This window comes from Protobothrops mucrosquamatus, unplaced genomic scaffold, assembly GCF_001527695.2.
Source record: "Protobothrops mucrosquamatus isolate PMUCROS unplaced genomic scaffold, P.Mucros_1.0 scaffold_294, whole genome shotgun sequence".
In the NCBI taxonomy this organism is placed as follows: domain Eukaryota; kingdom Metazoa; phylum Chordata; class Lepidosauria; order Squamata; family Viperidae; genus Protobothrops; species Protobothrops mucrosquamatus.
The window spans coordinates 1,349,242-1,367,756 of record NW_015386370.1 but is presented as its reverse complement, the minus strand read 5'-3'; the positions used below and the strand labels follow the sequence as shown (position 1 = coordinate 1,367,756).

Below are 18,515 nucleotides of genomic sequence, written 5' to 3'. Positions count from 1 at the left end.
TTTTTCCGCATCTAAAAAGATAAAAGCAGCAGGAGTTTGATTATTCTTATCCAAATATTCAATTAAATTAATAATTTGTCTTACATTATATTTCATATATCTTCCAGTTATAAATCCTGATTGATCACTATGAATCAATTGATTCAACACTTGCATTAATCTATTTGCCATTACTTTTGAAAAAAATCTTATAATCTGTGTTCAATAAAGATATAGGTCTATAATTCTTAGGTTGAGTCAAATCCTGACCCTCCTTAGGTATTAAAGATATAAAAGCAGTTCTCCAGGAAGGAGGTACCGCTTCACCCAACAAAATACTATTAAACAATTCCCTTAATGGTTCTATCATTTCTTCCGATAACATCTTATAGTAAATTGCTGTAAATCCATCTGTACCTGGTGCCTTACCAGGTTTTCATTGCTTAATTTCCCCCTTTATCTCCTCCAACGTAATTGGGCAGTTCATTTTTTCCCTTTGATTATCTGACAATCTAGGAAAGTGTGTCTCCTGTAAGTAATTATCTATTTGTTCATCTTGTATTTTTTCAGAAGCATATAACTTAGAATAAAAATCCAAAAAACTCTTTTTAATCAAGTTTTGTTGAAATGTCATTTTACCATTATAATCTATTTTCTCTATAATTCTTAATTTCTGCTTCTTTCGTAATTGATAGGCCAACCACCTTCCTGGTTTATTTGCATTAGAAAATGTGTTATATTTCATATACCTTAAACTAGTTGCCGTCTGATCTGCTATTAACATGTTAAATTGTTCCCTAAGCACAGTAATGGATACTTTTAAATTATTATCCAGTGGATTCAAAATAAAGGCCTGTTCTTTCAATTTAATCTCTTCTCCAACTCTTTACGTTTTTGCACTTGTTTACGCCTATGAACGTTATTCATATAAATCAAATTTCCTCTCATATATGCTTTGCTAGCATCCCAGACCATTGAAATTGAAGGACCTTTGTGCATATTCAACAAAAAAAAATTCTTTCAATTGATCTCTACATTTCTGTAAATTTACATCATATCTAAATCAATTTTCATTCAATCTCCAAGTCCTTCTGCTCCCTTCTTCAGCACGTAACTCCATCCATACCGGACTATGATCTGACAATGTCCTGGGGAAAATCTTAATATTCTTCACCCTAGAACAAAAATCATTAGTAATTTAAAAAAAGTCAATTCTAGAATAAGATTGGTGCCTGTCCGAAAAAAAAGTAAAATCCCTTTCTTCCATATTTCTCTCACGCCATACGTCTTTTAATTCCAGTTCATCCTTCAAGTCAAAAAAAGTTTTAGGCAATGTTGAGTTAAGCGTTTTGGAAGAACCTTTCTAGTCTTTTCTTGAATCTAAAACACCATTCCAATCCCCCATCATAATAACTGATTTATAATCCAGTTGGTTTATTTTCTGATATAACAATTTATAAAACTGTTTCTGCTGTTGATTTGGGGCGTATAATCCAATAATAAGACATTTCTTCCCATTCAATAATATTTCAACAAGAACATACCGTATCTTCCTTCTGAATCAGCATCAATCAATTTGGGTTGAAAGTCTTTCCTGATATAAACAACTACTCCACCTCTTTTCTGCGGCGCAGGTGCCATAAAATGTATACCCAGCCGTGAGTTAGACAAATATTTTTGATCTTTAGCTGTAATATGAGTTTCTTGTAAACAAACAACATCATTTTTATGTTGTTTCAAATAATNGTCCTTTAATGCATCTTGAATATCTTTCAGTGTAAGTGCTGGGATTGGGGGGGAGGGCGGAGGAGTCTTAGATTTTGGCTGCTGTGGTGTTTGAACAGCTGGAGAGGAGATTGTACTTTTCTGAGGAACAAAAGTTCCCACACGCTTAGAAGCCATTTTACTTCTCTCCTTCTTCTCTTATACTTTCACTTATAAACATCAAATCTTGTAAAGGTCATATAAAAGTCTTATAAAGTCTTGTAATCACCTCAAGCAGTGGTAGAAACAGAAAGCTTATCCAACCAGCTCAAAGTAACTAAATCTGTTACAATAATAATCCAAGAGAAAGTTTCCAGAAAGTGAAAGTCTCATATATTTTCAATTGAAAAGACAGAAACGCCCATCCGCAGCCATATTCTTCTTCTTCCAGTTAACATAAAAAACGAAGAAGATACTTTAATTCTAGAGTTAAGGTTTCAGTCCAAACAATTTTAAGTCCTCTTGGTAGGCTCTGTCTGCCTGTAAAATTCAACTCACGCTTTCCTGGAACGGCAGAGGCTGAATCCGTGTCTAGCTTCGTTTCAACGAAGGCAGCCTGAAGCACGGAGAAATCCCCGACTCCGGGGAAACTCACCTTAGCCCTCACAGCTGTCAAAATGCGAGGGCTAGGGAGCTCTACCCCTATCGGGGAAGCTCACCCCCTCCCCTTTGCCCGGGGAAGGGGATTCCGAGCCGCGGAACAGCTGTTCCTGCGGCTCTTACGTGTCTTCAGGGCGGACAGCTCACAGAGGAGCTGCCATCGGCGCCGCGATTCAAACCGGAGCTTCCGGCACCCAAGAATTTTTGAAGCAGTTCCGTTGGGATGTTTTTGATCCCCCCGCAATAGCCCAGATTAGGCACCAACCCTAATTACTACTAAGGAATTTCAAACCTTGTAAGATGTTATGACAAATGCCTCAATTTGAATGGCGATTATGTCGAAAAGTAATGTTGTAGTTTTCTAATGTGTATAATAAAAGTTCTGTATCTGCGAGTGTCTGTCATTGATAACCAAACGGGTTTATTTCGAATTGCCCTCATATTAGACTGATTGTCAGGTCTGCCATATTTGACTTGGCGCCTTGCTAGCTCCTTCCATCAAAGGCCAGGGGAGAGGAGACGTGGAGGAACAAATGGACAATAAACATGTATAGGGACGCAATGGGAAACAGGAAGGGGAGATGACAGATTGACAAAGACCAGAGATGCAAGGAACCAGTTTGTGCCAGCACTCAAGGCCATGCACCCTGAGGATGGAATGTGGATTACCCCAAACATCAGAACGTTTCTCAAAACACCTATGCAGCTCTTCATTGGCTGAAGACGAACTGGTCTTGGGGGGGGAGGGCTAGGGTGAGGGGAACAATTTGTAATTTTTCAGGCGGGAAACTCATTTCTAGCCTGACTTTACTGTAGCTAGCAGGCTTTATTCATCCAAATGAAGTCGAGGGTCTTTCTTTCCTAAGGGATCTGACTGGGGCAGGTCTGACACTGACATTGCTGAAATTTGAATATCTATAAATTTATTGTATCATAGTGATTGGCATTTGATATAATTTATCTGAAAGCTGTAGCATTATGTTTTGACAATGAAAAATGATGATCTACTCTGTATTCTTAAATTATGAAAGTCAAGCATAATTTGAGATGCAGAGCTTAGATCCACATCATCTTTTGATTGATTTGATTATTGCAGAATCTATGTTGCATTTCCAGAGAAGTAACAAGATAGGAATGAATTATGTTAATATGGTGAACTTTGCAAATAACAATAAGCATTACTGAACAGGTCATCAGATCTATAGGAGTTGATTCATTTTAGAAACAAAGACGGTTCAGATGCATTATTTGCAATGCAGTACAACTAACAAATGTTCTTGACAAACTGTTCGTACAATTTTGTATGCCATATTCAGACGTACATTTAGTTCTAATCTGAACTGCATTCTTTCTTTTATTCTGTCACATGAACATTTATATATTGAATATTTTAAAGAAATTTGCTTTTCCCTGATGATTTACTTAAAATAGTAGGGAATGATCTAGGATAAACTGATACAAAAATATAGAAATGAAAAAGTAGTACCTGTCTTAAAATAAAGCCATTATTTTTTTCGTAATAGATGGAATCTGCTCGCAAAGCGTGGGAGAATTCACCAAATGTGGGAGAAAAGAGTTCACCTGTTACATCAACAGCATCTCCTGTTACTGGTGGTAATAGTAGTGGCAGTGGAGGTGGGAACAGCAGCAGTAGCAGTGGACCAACCAGTGGTACATACAGCTCTTTTTCAAGTGCATCCATGCCTCCTATTCCTGTAGCTTCTGTTACACCTACAACTTCATTATCAGGTATTAATCTTTAGAAAAAATAACTGAGAAATATGACTGAGTAGCTTGCTATCTTTTTTTTAAATAAAGCTCCCTTTGTTTCTTTACTCTGTTTTATTATTTGATTCAATCCTGTCTAATTTTATATCCTTTTACTTTGTTTATCTAAATTATTAAACTAAAAACTTTGAATCATTCTTCTTTTACCAAGGTTCTGGTGCATTTTTATATTGTCAGTGAAAAATCTATTAACTATAATTAATTTTCAGAAGCTATCTAAAAGTTTTATACAATCAACTGTTGGAAAGAAAATTCTACTTAAATTAGACAAGAATAAAATAGCATTTAAAATCCAATATATTCTGAACAGAGGTTTTGATGTTGAACTGTATAATTTTAATTAGGTGTGTATCCAAACAAAAATGCTTTGCAACCACATTGTTACATATTATGTATTTTGAGTCCTTTAAATTTTAAGACCCCTTCTACAATAACCATCTCTAAACAATTTTAATCTATATTTTTAAACACAGAATATAGATTTTTTCAGTTTATAGTTCAGTTCTCTTCATCACTTAATAAACTGCCAAATAGTTTTTAAATCATTCTTCTCAAATAATTATTACTTGATGTTTCTGAAAGAAAAAAACTGCTCCCAGTCTAGTCTAACATCAGATGCTTATAGCCGTTGCCAGTGGCTCTATTAAAGATCTATAAAGTTTCTGCCTGGAATGAATAGATGATGCAGACCATCGGGATAGTTCTTAACCAAATTACAATAGTATATCAGGGGGGTTTTTTGGTAGTAGAAATATATGGATGTGATAAAACACAATACAAGAGTACAGGAAGACTTACAATTGTGTCAAAATATTAATATTTTCTAAATGCTACATTCTGATTATAATAATGAATTATAGTAATTGCTCTGCTGTTATTTCCACATGGTGCCAGGTATGTATCTTTTGAATGTGTGGTCCTAATGAACATAAACTCGGGAACAAATGGTAAATCTCTTAGATTGTTCAGGTAAACAATCAGTTCTGATCCAATATAATATTGGAGACCTCGGACATAATCTGAGTCTACTGTGAAAACATTTCTACTAATACAAGCTATTGGCAGAGGTACAGACCTTTATCTAAAACAGGTGACCTGTTGCCTTTCTGTAACATTACCATTTGTCATATTTATGGGAATTCATCTTACTTGGAGAGTCTTCACTAATTATAATCCTTTCCTTGTCCCATCTTGGTTGTTAAAATTTGTAAGAGTTATGAGCCAATTTTTTTTAGCCATTTCTATAAAAAAACATTCTGATTTGCTGCTTTTTTATGGAGGAATGAGTAATTCAGACATATAAAGTAATGCACAAATTTATCTGGTTTATTCAGGCATATAAAGTAATGCACAAATTTATTTATTTTGGATAATCTTAAAACTTTAATTCTAAATTCATTTCATAGGGTATTGTATATTGCTAGTACATTGCCTGTTTCTAGGAAAATAATCTAAAATGTCTTAAAAAGTTGAGATCAGTTGCTGTCATTTGAAATAAACAACCTTGATTTAGCAAACGTTACACCAAGTAAAACATATTGTTCTTCAAGGAAATTATCATTGTTGAAGAATAGCTGCTATGTACAGTATGTCTCTATCAGATATATTTTATGCATATCATTAAGGTTTCACCATGCTATTTTATGTAGACAGCAGTATCCTTGTATAGTAATGTTTTGAAATTGAGAGAATATTTAATATGATATTGCTTAATGCAATTTGCATTAAGGTTCATCAAACTAGGTGCAACAAGCTATGGCAGATCAAACTTATGTTTATTATGCTTATTATTTTGTCAGTAACTCTTGAATCTTGCTTTGCTGATTTCTGATCTTAGGAGCTGGAACATACACTACTTCGTCACTGAGTACAAAAACCACTACAACCTCCGACCCACCCAACATCTGTAAAGTGAAGCCACAGCAATTACAAACAAGCAATTTAGCATCTGCTGGTCATTTTTCCCAGTTAAGCTGTATGCCATCTCTGATTGCCCAGCAACAGCAAAGTCCACAGGTCTATGTGTCTCAGTCAACAGCAGGTAATGTGATAAAGTTATTGTGTGATATTTAGAAACATTTTTCTCTAAAATTAGAAGTCATTGAATTTAAGTTCAGCTCTTCTGGTGGCTTATTTTCTGCTAGGCATCCTTATAAACTGTTGTTTTCTTCCAGTCATATAAACTTAATTTAGTATTCAAGAGAATATTGGAATTCCTCTGAAAATTGGATATTTGTTTATTTTTTCTTCTTCATATTTTAATTTTTATATTTTCTTGTGTTCCTGTAGCTCAGATTCCTGCTTTCTATATGGATACAACTCATTTATTCAATACCCAACATGCCCGTTTGGCTCCTCCTTCACTTGCCCAACAGCAAGGATTTCAACCAGGACTTTCCCAGGTACATTTGGTGGGATTGGGAAACAAGCAGTTTACAGTTATATGCAGGTTAAATTAAATCAATCTAGCTTGATATTTATCCAGCCTTGCTTTTTGTCATCACTCTCACAATAAAAAGTTAAGCTAGCATTCATGCTAGTTGGTTTTAATTACTCTAGTAAGGAAATTATATCATTCTGGGTAAAAATGAATAAGTCAAAGTATGGGGTGATGATATTCACCAACAAAAAATATTCTCTCAGATACTGTTGGGAAAAGAGCAGGAATTATTTTAGAAGCAGCTTGAGAATTGTGTTTACTGCTAACTAGCATGGAGATGGAGGAAAATTTGCATCTGATTTAAGAATTACGAGGAGGACTGGTTATTGGTATTTAAATAAATAAAACTGCCTGATAAACCTAATAGCTGCATATAGTAAAATCTTGATTTTATCAACCAGTGATACAAACACAATAAGAACTTGGATGTTGCACATGCCAAAGTAAGCCTTCGCTATACTGAAATATTTTATGTTATATCCAAAGATAACAGGTATCTCAACATGCAAGATTATTTTTGTGAATTGAACACTGGGATGTTTGAAACAGTTCAGAATTCTTTTAAACCAAATCTAGCGGTAGTATTCTCAGTCCTGAAATAAGATATCTGTACAATTATTAGTTGAAATGCCACAAGTTAATATTACTGGGGCATATTAAAATGTCCAGTTCACTGTTCAGTGTTTCATATATCATTTTCTTGTAAACTACTCAGATTATGTTTAAGACGGAAAGCAATATATAAATGTTATAGATAATTAAATTTACAGTTAAGGCAGGGGTGTTCAAACTTGGCCCCTGGCTGAGGAATTCTGGGAGTTGAAGTCCACAAGTTATAAAAGGGCCAAGTTTGAACACCCCTGAGTTAAGGGATGTGAAACCATAAAACTAGAGTAGACCTCTCTGCTGAGGTACTGGAGAAATACCACAAGAATGAGTACTAGCTGGATAGATTCAGCTCAGGAGAGTTTCCTACGTCGGTGGGTTTCATAGATATTTAAATTATTTCTCTTCCTTCCAGCCTACTTCAGTTCAGCAGATACCAATTCCAATATATGCCCCTCTTCAAGGACAGCATCAAGCTCAATTGAGTTTAGGAGCAGCACCTGCTGTCTCCCAGGCCCAGGAGTTGTTTAATTCTTCTCTGCAGCCCTATAGGTAAGTCTTTGAAATATAAAAAAAAAATAGAATCAGGAAACAGAAAATGCTGGTTTCTGTCTTTCTCTCCTAAATAGCACTTAGACTTATATACCATTTCATAGTGCTTTCCAGCCCTCTCTAAGTGGTTTACAAAGTCAACATATTGCTCCCAACAATTTACCAACCTTGGAAGGATGGAAAGCTGAGTCAACCTTGAGCCAGTGAGAATCTAACTCCTGGCAGTCAGCAGAATCAGCCTGCAATACTGCATTCTAACCACTGCGCCACCACAGCTGTAAATTTTTGAATTATTAGTTTATTCATACCATTAATAAAAGATAATTTTGCACTATATTTTTTAAATTGCATTAAGTTAGCAAAATCAATTAAGTAAGTTTAATTGAGGTAGTGGTGGTTGATGTTGCTACAAATCAGTGTTCAGATTTCCTTACAGTGAAAGAAGATTTGGAACTTTTAAGAATGTTAGTACATACATTTTATGAAATATCTTCTTCAGAATGTTACTCACTATTTGTAATTGCACTGCTTTTATAATGCTGAAAGAAGCATTGAAGCATTGTAAGTTGTGAGGAGGAGGAGGAAACTTATGAATTACATGCTGCATTTTTGTAACCTCTTCAAACAAGTGGTGAGGTTTGGCTTAAAATAGTTCTTAATCAGGCGTGTGGTTTAAACAAATAATTACAGTTGCTAATTAATTGTCTACAAATACTTGAAATTTTACAAATAAGATGAAAAAAATTAAAATAAAAAAATACTTATATAGTTTTATCTGGCTCTGCCTCTTCAGTAATGTCACAACCCTTCAAACACTCTAATTAGAAAGTGAAAATATCCTTAATGATTACATTGGCTAAAACAATTATTTGTTTTACAAATTCTACATTTAAATGTAAGCTCTGCTCAAATGCATATTGATTTCATAGTAATGCAAGATAAATTGATGCTATAAAAAGGTACTGCTGCTCAGGCTATCTCTGATTTCTTGCTTTTTCTAAATTCCTCCTCCTCTGTGATGACAAACTTTGTACCATACCCAATTCCTAACTGAGGATAGAGAAAAGCAATCTCACCACCACATACCAAGCCTTATATTTCTTCCCACAAAGTACAACACACAACTGTTTTGCAGGAGAGTAAGTACAGTAGTTTAGAAAAATGAATACTGGCAAATCATATACTGTATAAAAAAATAGTTGTCGCTCAAAAAATTTCCTCTGTATGCACCACATACTCTGTGCTCTGTTGGTGCATATCTGATGGTAAATGTTTTGATAGTTTACTTTTTTGTTACCAGTTTCCCTTCCATTTAGAGATCAAGTTTATACTGTATTTTAAGCAGTATGGAACTATACAGTAGTTTAACCTGAAGACACTCCTTTTTAATTTCTTTCCTCTTAAACCTCACCAGATGGGCAGAGCATCAAAGAAATCAAGATTCCAGATTCAGCCATAAATTATATTAAAAGAAACCAGAATTTATAAGCCTAACTTTCAGTCATGCTTTACAGTGGAATTCTTTACCTTGTATATGTTTAGATAGTGAAACAAACTACAATTGTGTTGATTAAATACAGGCATAGTACTGTATGCAAACTATCCATTGTATTTGCTTGAATATTTGCCCAGTTTTTTCAGTGCAGCTTTAAACTTTTCTTCTGTGGCAGCTTTCTAATAAATTAACAATATTTAAATGATTAATTTAGTCTATTTTTTAAAATAGATCTCAGCAGGCATTTATGCAAAGTGGCTTGTCTCAACCATCTCCAGTGGTACTTTCGAGCACAGCTTTACACAACTTCCCAGCAGTGCAACATCAAGAACTGGCCAAAGCACAGTCAAGTCTTGCGTTTCAACAAACATCCAACACTCAGCCTATTCCTATCTTGTACGAGCACCAGTTAGGTCAAGCTTCAGGATTAGGAGGTTCCCAACTAATTGATACACATCTGCTCCAGGTAAGAAAAAAATGGTTCCTAATATGGCTTCTGAAGCTTTGGAATTATTGCCTTTTTGATGTAACAAAAGGAAACTGCGATATATAAACAAAGTTTATATGTTAAGTTTATGTTTAGTGTCCACGGTACAGAGATAAGGTTTAGTTTTTAGAATTTAGTAATCCTGCAGTACTGTGACTTACATTGTGAACAGAGGCCCATTAATACTTAAAGAGATGGTTACTGATTGGTTTGATTGGTTGGTTTGAAGTGAGGCATCATCATGTACTGAACATATCCAGTGACACATTTCCATCCTGGATTAGGCTGAAAATGCCATGAAAATTGTGGGCTGAGGGCCTGGATGTGACAAAAAAGACTGAAGTTAAGTTTGAATTGTTAGCAGATGAAAGCTCTATCAACCATATAACACCTAAGTTGCAAACATTGCATTGGCTATCAATTGATTTCTAAAATGCCTGTTTTAACAAAGCTAGGTATTTTCAGGGCCTTCTTCTCCTATCCTATACACTTGCCTATACATGCTTTATATTCCCCAGATGTAGGAGGTGAAAGGATTGGGGTCCCAGAAACAGATCTACACAGGAAGCGTAACTATTTCTGGCATGAGATGGTTTCCACACCCATAGCTACCCATCCATGGTCAAATCCTAAACCTGTTCATCCGTCCCAGAACCAAACATAATCTAGGCAGAGAGATACAACCTTGACCACATTTCCTACTTGGGTTGGAATTGAGATGCTCACCTGAGTATTGTTAGTGTATTTCCCTAGTGTCTTTATGGAGATATTTAAAAATGGACAAAAACTTCTAAACTGGTATCAACCTTCAACAAAGATTGTAGTGCTTGATGTCTCCCTTCAGCACTATCTGAAATTTCTCAGTTAGGAAGGGGGAGACCCACTGCAGATAGTGCCCTCCCACTCTCAGTCTCATAAACAGTCCAGAAGGGATTAAAGGTATGAAAATATTGTAAACTGCCCAGAATCACATATGTGTGAGTGGGCAGCTATATAAATTTGTTTAATAAATAAATAAAAGCTCTGAGAAAAGATTCATACTTTCCCTTTCTGTAGTTCGTTTCCCATCATCCATAAATCAATCAGCATGGACTCAGTTCCATACCTGGCTTGAGCTCAGACTGAAAAGGTCCATATAATCCATTTCTTCCAGCTGTAAAAACCAGTCTGATATTTTGTGATTACATTGTAAATCACTGTGGCTTGTTTTATACCTCCAGCAAATGAATTGAAAGAAAGTCCTCCATGTTAAGCTGATATGCCAGTGGTGTCAGCAATGATTCATGAACTACATGATTAGATTATAGTCCTTGTGGACAGTAGTTGAAACTAGTCTGGAAGCTATAGCTATCATGGAATGCAAAAGCTAGGCTTTTGACTGGAATATGACTCTGTGTTCACTTTATACCTGTGCTGAAAGATTTGCATTGACTTCTGGTCTATTACCAGCCAGGTTCAGGATGTTGCTTTTACAAAATCCTATACAACCTGAGAACAGCTTGTCTAAAATAGTGTCTTTAGTTACATCCACTTTCTGTAAACACATAATATATTTAGCATTGATCTTGTTGTCTTTGCATTTGCTGCCTGGCAGATATAAAGAAATTGGCCTTCTCTAAAATAATAGTATTTATTTGGAATAACCGTCTCTTTATGGTGTGCCAGATTCAATACTGATGTATTTTGCTACAGTTTTTCTTTTTGCACATACTCTATATCTCATATTAAGTTAATATGCCCTTTAAATATATGTGATCTACTTTTACCTATGCTTTTTCCACCCATAGTCTTTTGTTTGTGGTAGTCAACAGCAACCGATAAGCAAAATATTATAGATTTTAGCAAAATATTTTTCTAAAATCTATGGTTGCAAATAAATGCTTTAGTGCTAGTAGTGAGATTTTAATGAGAAGGTCAGAATCAGGCATCTGGCATTCTCATGTAACTTAAGGACTTGCTCGTTATTTTGATTACCCTGCCTGTGATCTGTTAGAGAGGTCTACAGATTTTTGGATTGGAATTTGTTGGGATCATTGTAATTATACTTAGAATGAGCTGACAGCCTCTCTCTCTCTCTCTCTACCAATAGCAATCCCACTGTTAAGGGAACTTTCAAAGCAATTCTTCACTGTAATCCTATCAGTTTAGAAATAATTCTAGCTAGCTTGGTTGATATGCAGTTTTGAGATTTCAACCACATCTTACAGTGCTTAGCTTTATAGCAAAACATTAAAACAATATATCAGGATATCTTAGGCTTAGTTATAAGGCACGTTTTAGGAGCACATATATGAAAATTGATATGTTTAATGCTTTTTTCTGATTCAGCTGCCAGCTTATATATAAAAGGGATATTTGCTTTATAATAACTACTTTTCCAAAGAGTAAAACTACAGTAAACAGAATTATTACAAATATGTATGTATGTATGTATGTATGTATGTATGTATGTATGTATGTATGTATTCTGCTCTTTCAAGTTAAAATAACTTTACTTGGTCACTCAAAAAATGTTGATCTCTTTCTTCTCAGGCGAGAGCTACTCTTACCCAGGCCTCAAATTTGTATTCTGGACAGGTTCAACAACCAGGGCAGACAAGCTTCTATAATACTGCTCAGTCTCCCAGTACCCTCCAGCAGGTAAACTATGGCATGGTAAATTGCTTTCAATTTTTTAACTATCCATATGTGTGTGCTGTGTGTAATACTGTAGTTCAGTGACAAGAGAATATTCCGTTTTGTGCAAAGTAGATAGCAGAAATTCTGCTCTATATAGCAGAAATCTAAAACAATTCTTTAACATGGAAAATTACAGGTAATTCCCAAGTTACAAGCGTTCACTTAACACTTGTTTGAAGTTACGCAATCAGCACCCCCTAGTGTTTACGAGCATGTCCCAAAATTACAAATATTGCAGCACCATGGCAGTCATTTGCCCTTACGAACAACCACAGAGGCTCTGCAACATTCACTCTATTCCCCCCACTGCTCCCCACAACTGCTTCCCCCTCCCTTCCTGCCACACCGGACTCACCTTGCAAAACCTGTCTCTCTGCTGCGGTTTCTTAACCTTTGAGGAAGAGGAGAGTCGGCTTGGAAATGCTTTTCGCACCGACAATGGAAGCTCTGAGCAGGGAGGCATCACGGGACGAGTCCCCTTGCACCTGCGTCCAAGCTGCTGGCGGCGGCAACAGCCATCTGAGCGGCCACGATCTCCCCCAGCCAGCCAGCCAGCCACCCACTCCACCCAACCTACTCCTTGCCTAACCAGCCAGTGGCACAAATCCTGATTGCTCTTCTCCTTGTCATCCTCCCCACTCAAGCAGCAGTAGCTTGAGTTTCTCCACTCCGTCCAAAAAGAAGAAAGCGGAGGTGCAGAGCAGGATTGCTCTCAATAAGGCCAGCACACGGAAACGAGCACCGCACCCGCGTCTTCTTGACAGCAAGAGGCCGAGGCCCTTTGTCCCATGCCTTTGGCCGCACAGGACAGATAGCCGCCAGCCAATCAGGTGGCAGGGAGAAGCCATGGTGCTGCAGGGGGGCAGCGTGCGATAGGCAATTGCAGGGGCTGTGTTGTGGGGCAGCAGGCGAACAGCAGGGCCAGCATGCCTTCTCTGATTGTGGGGGTGGGGGGGTGGGCAGGCAAATGGCAGAGCAGGTGCAGCTTCCCCGATTGCAGGGGGCGGGTGGGTGTGCAGGCGAACGTTTCTGGAGATCCGGGCTGGGGAAGCCGCAAACCCCAAATCCTCTTCTGTCTATCTTGATTGTGCTGCCAAATTTCAGTCACCAGATTGCAATAAATGAACCCAGGCCAGGTGACTGCCCCCTCCCCTCCCAAGGATCACCTTGCTAAACAATTTCTAGCCTTGTGTCTCATTCCTTTGCTCTGTCTTCTTTCTCTCTCCCCCCCCCCGCAATTGGAGAAGCCAAGCCTGCCCTGCCGTTCACCTGCGCACACACACCCGCTCCCCCCACACACAATTGGAGAAGCCATGCTGACCCTGCCTTTCACCTGCGCACCCACCTGCCCCCACGCAATCAGAGAAGCCCTGCCGTTTGCCTGCTACCCCACAACACAGCCCCTATGATCGCCCATCGCATACTGCCCCTCTGCATCACCATGGCTTCTCCCTGCCACCCGATTGGCTGACGGCTATCTGTTCCATGCAGCCAAAGGCCCGGGACAAAGGGGGCCTCGGTGAAAGGGCCAGGCCAAAGGACACGGGGCGGAGGGCAAGGAGCCCACTGGCCAGGGAAAATGGGTAGGAGAGGGCCAGCCGAGGAGGAACGCTGAAGGTAAATCAGTGGAGGTGTAAGGTGAAAGGTGAAGGAGGCATGGCCAAGGGTGGGAGCCTTATGGTCCTAGACCCTTTCAGCCTCTTGAGATAATTGTGCTCAGAGTCTCAGATGAAAAGATTTCTATTAGTCCTTGGAGTTTTATTATCACTGCTGTAGCATTTGGTTGTTTCATGGAAGATGGACACGGGTACCACTGTATCTTCTGCTAAAAGCAGCTCTCATGAGCTAGACATTTGTTACCAACAGAAAGTAGTTACTTGTAAGGTTCTGCCTCAGCGATCTCCCTAGGAAAGCATGACTCTTGAAACATTGTTATTTCAAAAGCATCTTTTACTGAGAGAAAGTGATTGCAGAGAGGTCGGGCGCAATCTGAAGTTCTTGCACGCTAACATTAGGTTAATTTCCCATTGTCCAACCCCACCCCATGGCCCCAGTTCATCTGGCATGAAGTTGTGAGAATTCCAAGCCAAAAAGGTGATAACAAGTTGGTCTCTGGCGCCTTGACCTTGGTTACAGGCAGGAGCTGGCTGGAAAGGAGTCAAGTCAGATGGCCCTGAGGGCTCATTCCCCCCTCTCCAATTCCCATGCAGATACATCAAAGCGAAAGCAGAAACAAGATAGAAACATCTTCAATCCCCAAGCAGCACTTCCCCCTCCCCTCAGAATGGCAGTGTTCCGGTAGGGACCTGACAGTTACTGAGAATGTATTAGTAATGCTAGCACAATACAAGTGAAATGATGCAGAAGAAAAGTGCTTTGCTGCTCTTGTGTTGCTATAGTGCTTTCCAATTTCCAAACTGTTCAGATTTAAAATGATTTAGAGCAGAGGTCCCCAACCTTTTGGGCACCAGGGACCGGTTTTTCTGCAGACCGGAGGGGGCGTGATTTTGTGTGTTGCCTGCATCCTGCGGATGGGGCTTTGCTCATTTGTGCAAACCGGTTGCTGGCATGCTGTGGCCCGGTACTGGTCCACGGACCAGGGGTTGGGAACCCCTGATTTAGAGACCATATTCAGTTTGATAATATTTAAGATAATTCGGAGAAAAACTTTTTTTGATATGTTTGAATGATTAAAATCCAAATAATGAATGAGAACCAGTTTGATTAAGCTTCTGGTCTAGAAAAGGGAAAACCTAGTCCTCCCTTAGGCATGACAGCAACTGTTTTAGGGTAGTCACTCTCAACCTTAGAAATAACGTATTGAGAAACCATTTCTAAAAATATTACTGAGAAAACTACGTGGACTTGCCTTATGTAGTCTCCAGGAGCCAAGATGGATCTGAAGGCAAATAACAAGAACAATATGAATAGATTGTGGCAAGTATTAAAACCTGGCAATACAAAGGAATGTTCTTCAGTACTTTAAAGGAGGTATTAGCCCAGCCATCCACTGAATCCAGTTGTTTCTCCAATAGTTGGCCAGTTGCCAATTAATTACTTTCTTTTGAGGCAGAATTGTGGAGCATATAATTGCTACTTCATCTAGAGAGATATTTATGAAAGAGAATAGGAATCCTGAAAATTCTCCTGGTCATCTCCTGGTATCAAACAATCATAGTGTCTGCCTGGAGCAATAGTCAGAAATTAGTATTTGCTCCTTAATAATTCCAATCATACTAGAATGGGTTAGATGGAAATACTGTTGGTATATGGTAAGGCATGGGACTCAATTTTTTCTCCTATGCTATTTAACACAAACAAGAATTGAGAGTAACATGACACATATTTTTTCCATTTTCATTTAATTCAAACAAAATAATGGAAATGCTGAACCAGTTTCTAATACAAGCCTGAAGTAAAGAAGCTTCCTCTTGGAAAGGGTCTACCTCCCCATCAGAATTAAGTTTACAGTATGAAATTAAGCCCAATCTAGTTTCTAGCATATACAGTTTCAGTGACATGTCATTAACTCAGGCTGGTATGCCAATAGCAAGTCCTCCTCAACAGAAAAAGCACTTATTATGGAGTCAGAGGCTCTTTAATGCAATAAACATAGCATCCTTTTTATATTAAATATGGAGCAACCTTGTAAATTTCCATTAGTTCAAAATATTGCAACTAGAATATAACCTGGAATTGATGTAAATGATGCACTGACTTCTGAGCACATTTCCCAATGCTGGCTCAAGATCAAGGATTGAAGAATCCTTTCTCTCACCTGAGCATGCAGGCACAATTCTTTTTCAGATGCCTTTCACTGGATGCCTTTGACTTGGAGTGATCGATGGCCATTGATGTAGTATCATCCAATTGCTCTATTTATTTAATGTCTTAGCTTTGTGTATGTGTAATTTTTGTTAATGATCACTTTTTCATTTTTTTAATATTTTAATAGATTAGAATAGATTCTAATTGGTTATTTATTACTAGCCTTTTAAAAATATATATAAATAAATACAATTGAGGGATCCTTCATGATCTTTTGAGTTTGGTTGTTTTCTTGCAGACATTTCATTACCCAAACTAGGTAATATTTTCAGTGCTAGTTTCTAGTTTGGGTAATGAAACATTTGCAAGAAAACAACCAAGCTCAGAAAGCACCAAGGAACTCTCATTTCAGCCCTCAGCTACAAATATTCTCCTTTATCAGTAGTAAATAAGATTGCCCTGATTTTGCAAGTTCAGAATTTCCAAAGCACATTTGCAACTAATAAACTGACATCCTATTTCCAAAATATGTATGTTTACAGGAATCACAAACATAGAAGGGATTAAGTATAATATGGGGGAGTAATGGAACAATTTCATTTGTAATTAGCATGATCCACCTTGTCTGAAAAATTGTTAATGTCTATTTAATTTCAAAGTTTTCTCTGCAACCTTAAAGAATAGAAATACAAATATTTTTTCTTCTGTGATTCATAAAAAATAGTTGCAGGATATATTAACAGTATTATGTACATATGGATATTTTCTTGTCATGTTCAAAAATGACAGTTTTGTTTTAATGCAGTTAATAAGCTTTCTGCTTGTCTAACATATTGTCATTTTATTCCAGGTGACAGTACCTATACCAGGATCACAACTTTCTTTGCCCAACTTTGGATCAGCAGGCCAGCCTTTAATTGCTCTTCCACAATCCCTTCAACCTCCGTTACAGCACACTCCACCACAACCTCAGGCTCAAAGCCTGAGTCGGCCAACACAAGTAGGTCAGCCTTTCAGAGGACTAATTCCAGCTGGAACTCAGCACAGCATTATAACTGGGAAGGTAAAGATGTTCATGTTAATCTTGCCATATGATAGCACAGAGGTTCCCAAACTTTTATTGGTTCACAGCACTCTAGCAGTTCCCAAACTCTGCATTAGGGTGCTGCAACAAACTCACAGTTCCATTATATAGTAAAATATCCCTGCAGCTTGCTACAATATCCAGGAAACTGCAGCACATAGTATGGGAACTACACTGATAGTAGATAATGAACACTAACAATGATTGAATTGATTTAGAATTAATAAGCAGATAATGTATCATATTTTAATTCCCAATGTTCTGTCCCAGCCTATAGCTGTCTTTGTTAAATGCACAAGGACAAATCCCCTTTTGAGAAATAGGCTGGAGACTCAAAAGAAAACCCCTTTTAATATTGGTAACAAACCTGCCAAATGGTCCAAAAACAAAAGCAACAAAACACAATCCAAATGGAGGAAATTGTCCACACGAAACACAATGCAAAACAAGGAATTAGTCACCGGCAATACCAACAGAACATGATCCCATGAAGTACTTTGCCTTCAGCAACCAGCACCGCCCACACCTTCCCTTTTTATTAAGCAGCCCCAAGGCATGGCTTCTCAATGCCTTCTCCTTCCTTGGCAACTCCACCCCCTCCTCCATCTGCCTCGTTGCAGCAGTGGCGCAGCAGAAGTGGGCTGGCAGCCTTGTGGGTGCCTGCAGGATGGGGCTGTTGGTGCCGCCACCGCGAGGCCAGGCGGGTGTCACAAAAAATATATAACATCCCCCCAAAATAAGACCTAATTCCTCTTGGAGGTAAAAATAATATAAGACGAGGGAAACACAACAGTTGGAGAACTACTCAATTTTTTTATTTAATTAAAACACTTAGAGCCTGGTACAGATGCATTTTTCTTCAAACAATCATATAGTTTGTAGTGTACATAGATTTGCAAAACAATGAGATAAAAGAATATTCCTGAACTTTGTTTTATGATTTATCTCATGGTTACTGTGAAATTGTGTGAATGCATCAGTGCAGTGCATGTTATCTCAGCTTGCAAAGCTTGGATTCATTGAATGAGTTTACCAAAAATGTAAAAAAAAAAATCTTGATTTTTTTTTTATTTTATTTTTTAAAAATCAATTATTATCCACCCTGAATTATGGCACGTAGCCCCTGGTGTGTCTAATGAATTCCATAGTAGCCTATTACAGACACTACATAGCCAAAATTGAGCTATTCTAAGTTGATAGATTATAGTGAAGAGAATGAAACATTCTAAATTCTTTTCAAGAATAAGAGTTAAAACAGTTCACTTTTGAGTGG

At 37.8% G+C, this 18,515-nt stretch overlaps 1 protein-coding gene and 1 long non-coding RNA gene across 2 annotated transcripts in view; one reads left to right on the top strand and one right to left on the bottom strand.

Moving 5' to 3' along the window:
* Window positions 1-18,515, top strand: part of PRRC2C (proline rich coiled-coil 2C) — a 104,361-nt gene that overhangs the window by 74,226 nt on the left and 11,620 nt on the right. The window contains exons 25-31 of the mRNA XM_015832023.1: window positions 3,867-4,092; window positions 5,969-6,172; window positions 6,421-6,533; window positions 7,593-7,729; window positions 9,456-9,690; window positions 12,244-12,366; window positions 17,009-17,221. Coding sequence (XP_015687509.1) covers window positions 3,867-4,092; window positions 5,969-6,172; window positions 6,421-6,533; window positions 7,593-7,729; window positions 9,456-9,690; window positions 12,244-12,366; window positions 17,009-17,221 — 1,251 coding nt within the window. The remainder of the gene's footprint in view (window positions 1-3,866; window positions 4,093-5,968; window positions 6,173-6,420; window positions 6,534-7,592; window positions 7,730-9,455; window positions 9,691-12,243; window positions 12,367-17,008; window positions 17,222-18,515) is intronic.
* LOC107302864 overlaps window positions 1-18,515 on the bottom strand; it is a 55,763-nt gene that overhangs the window by 36,485 nt on the left and 763 nt on the right. The gene's annotated exons all lie outside the window — the stretch shown is intronic.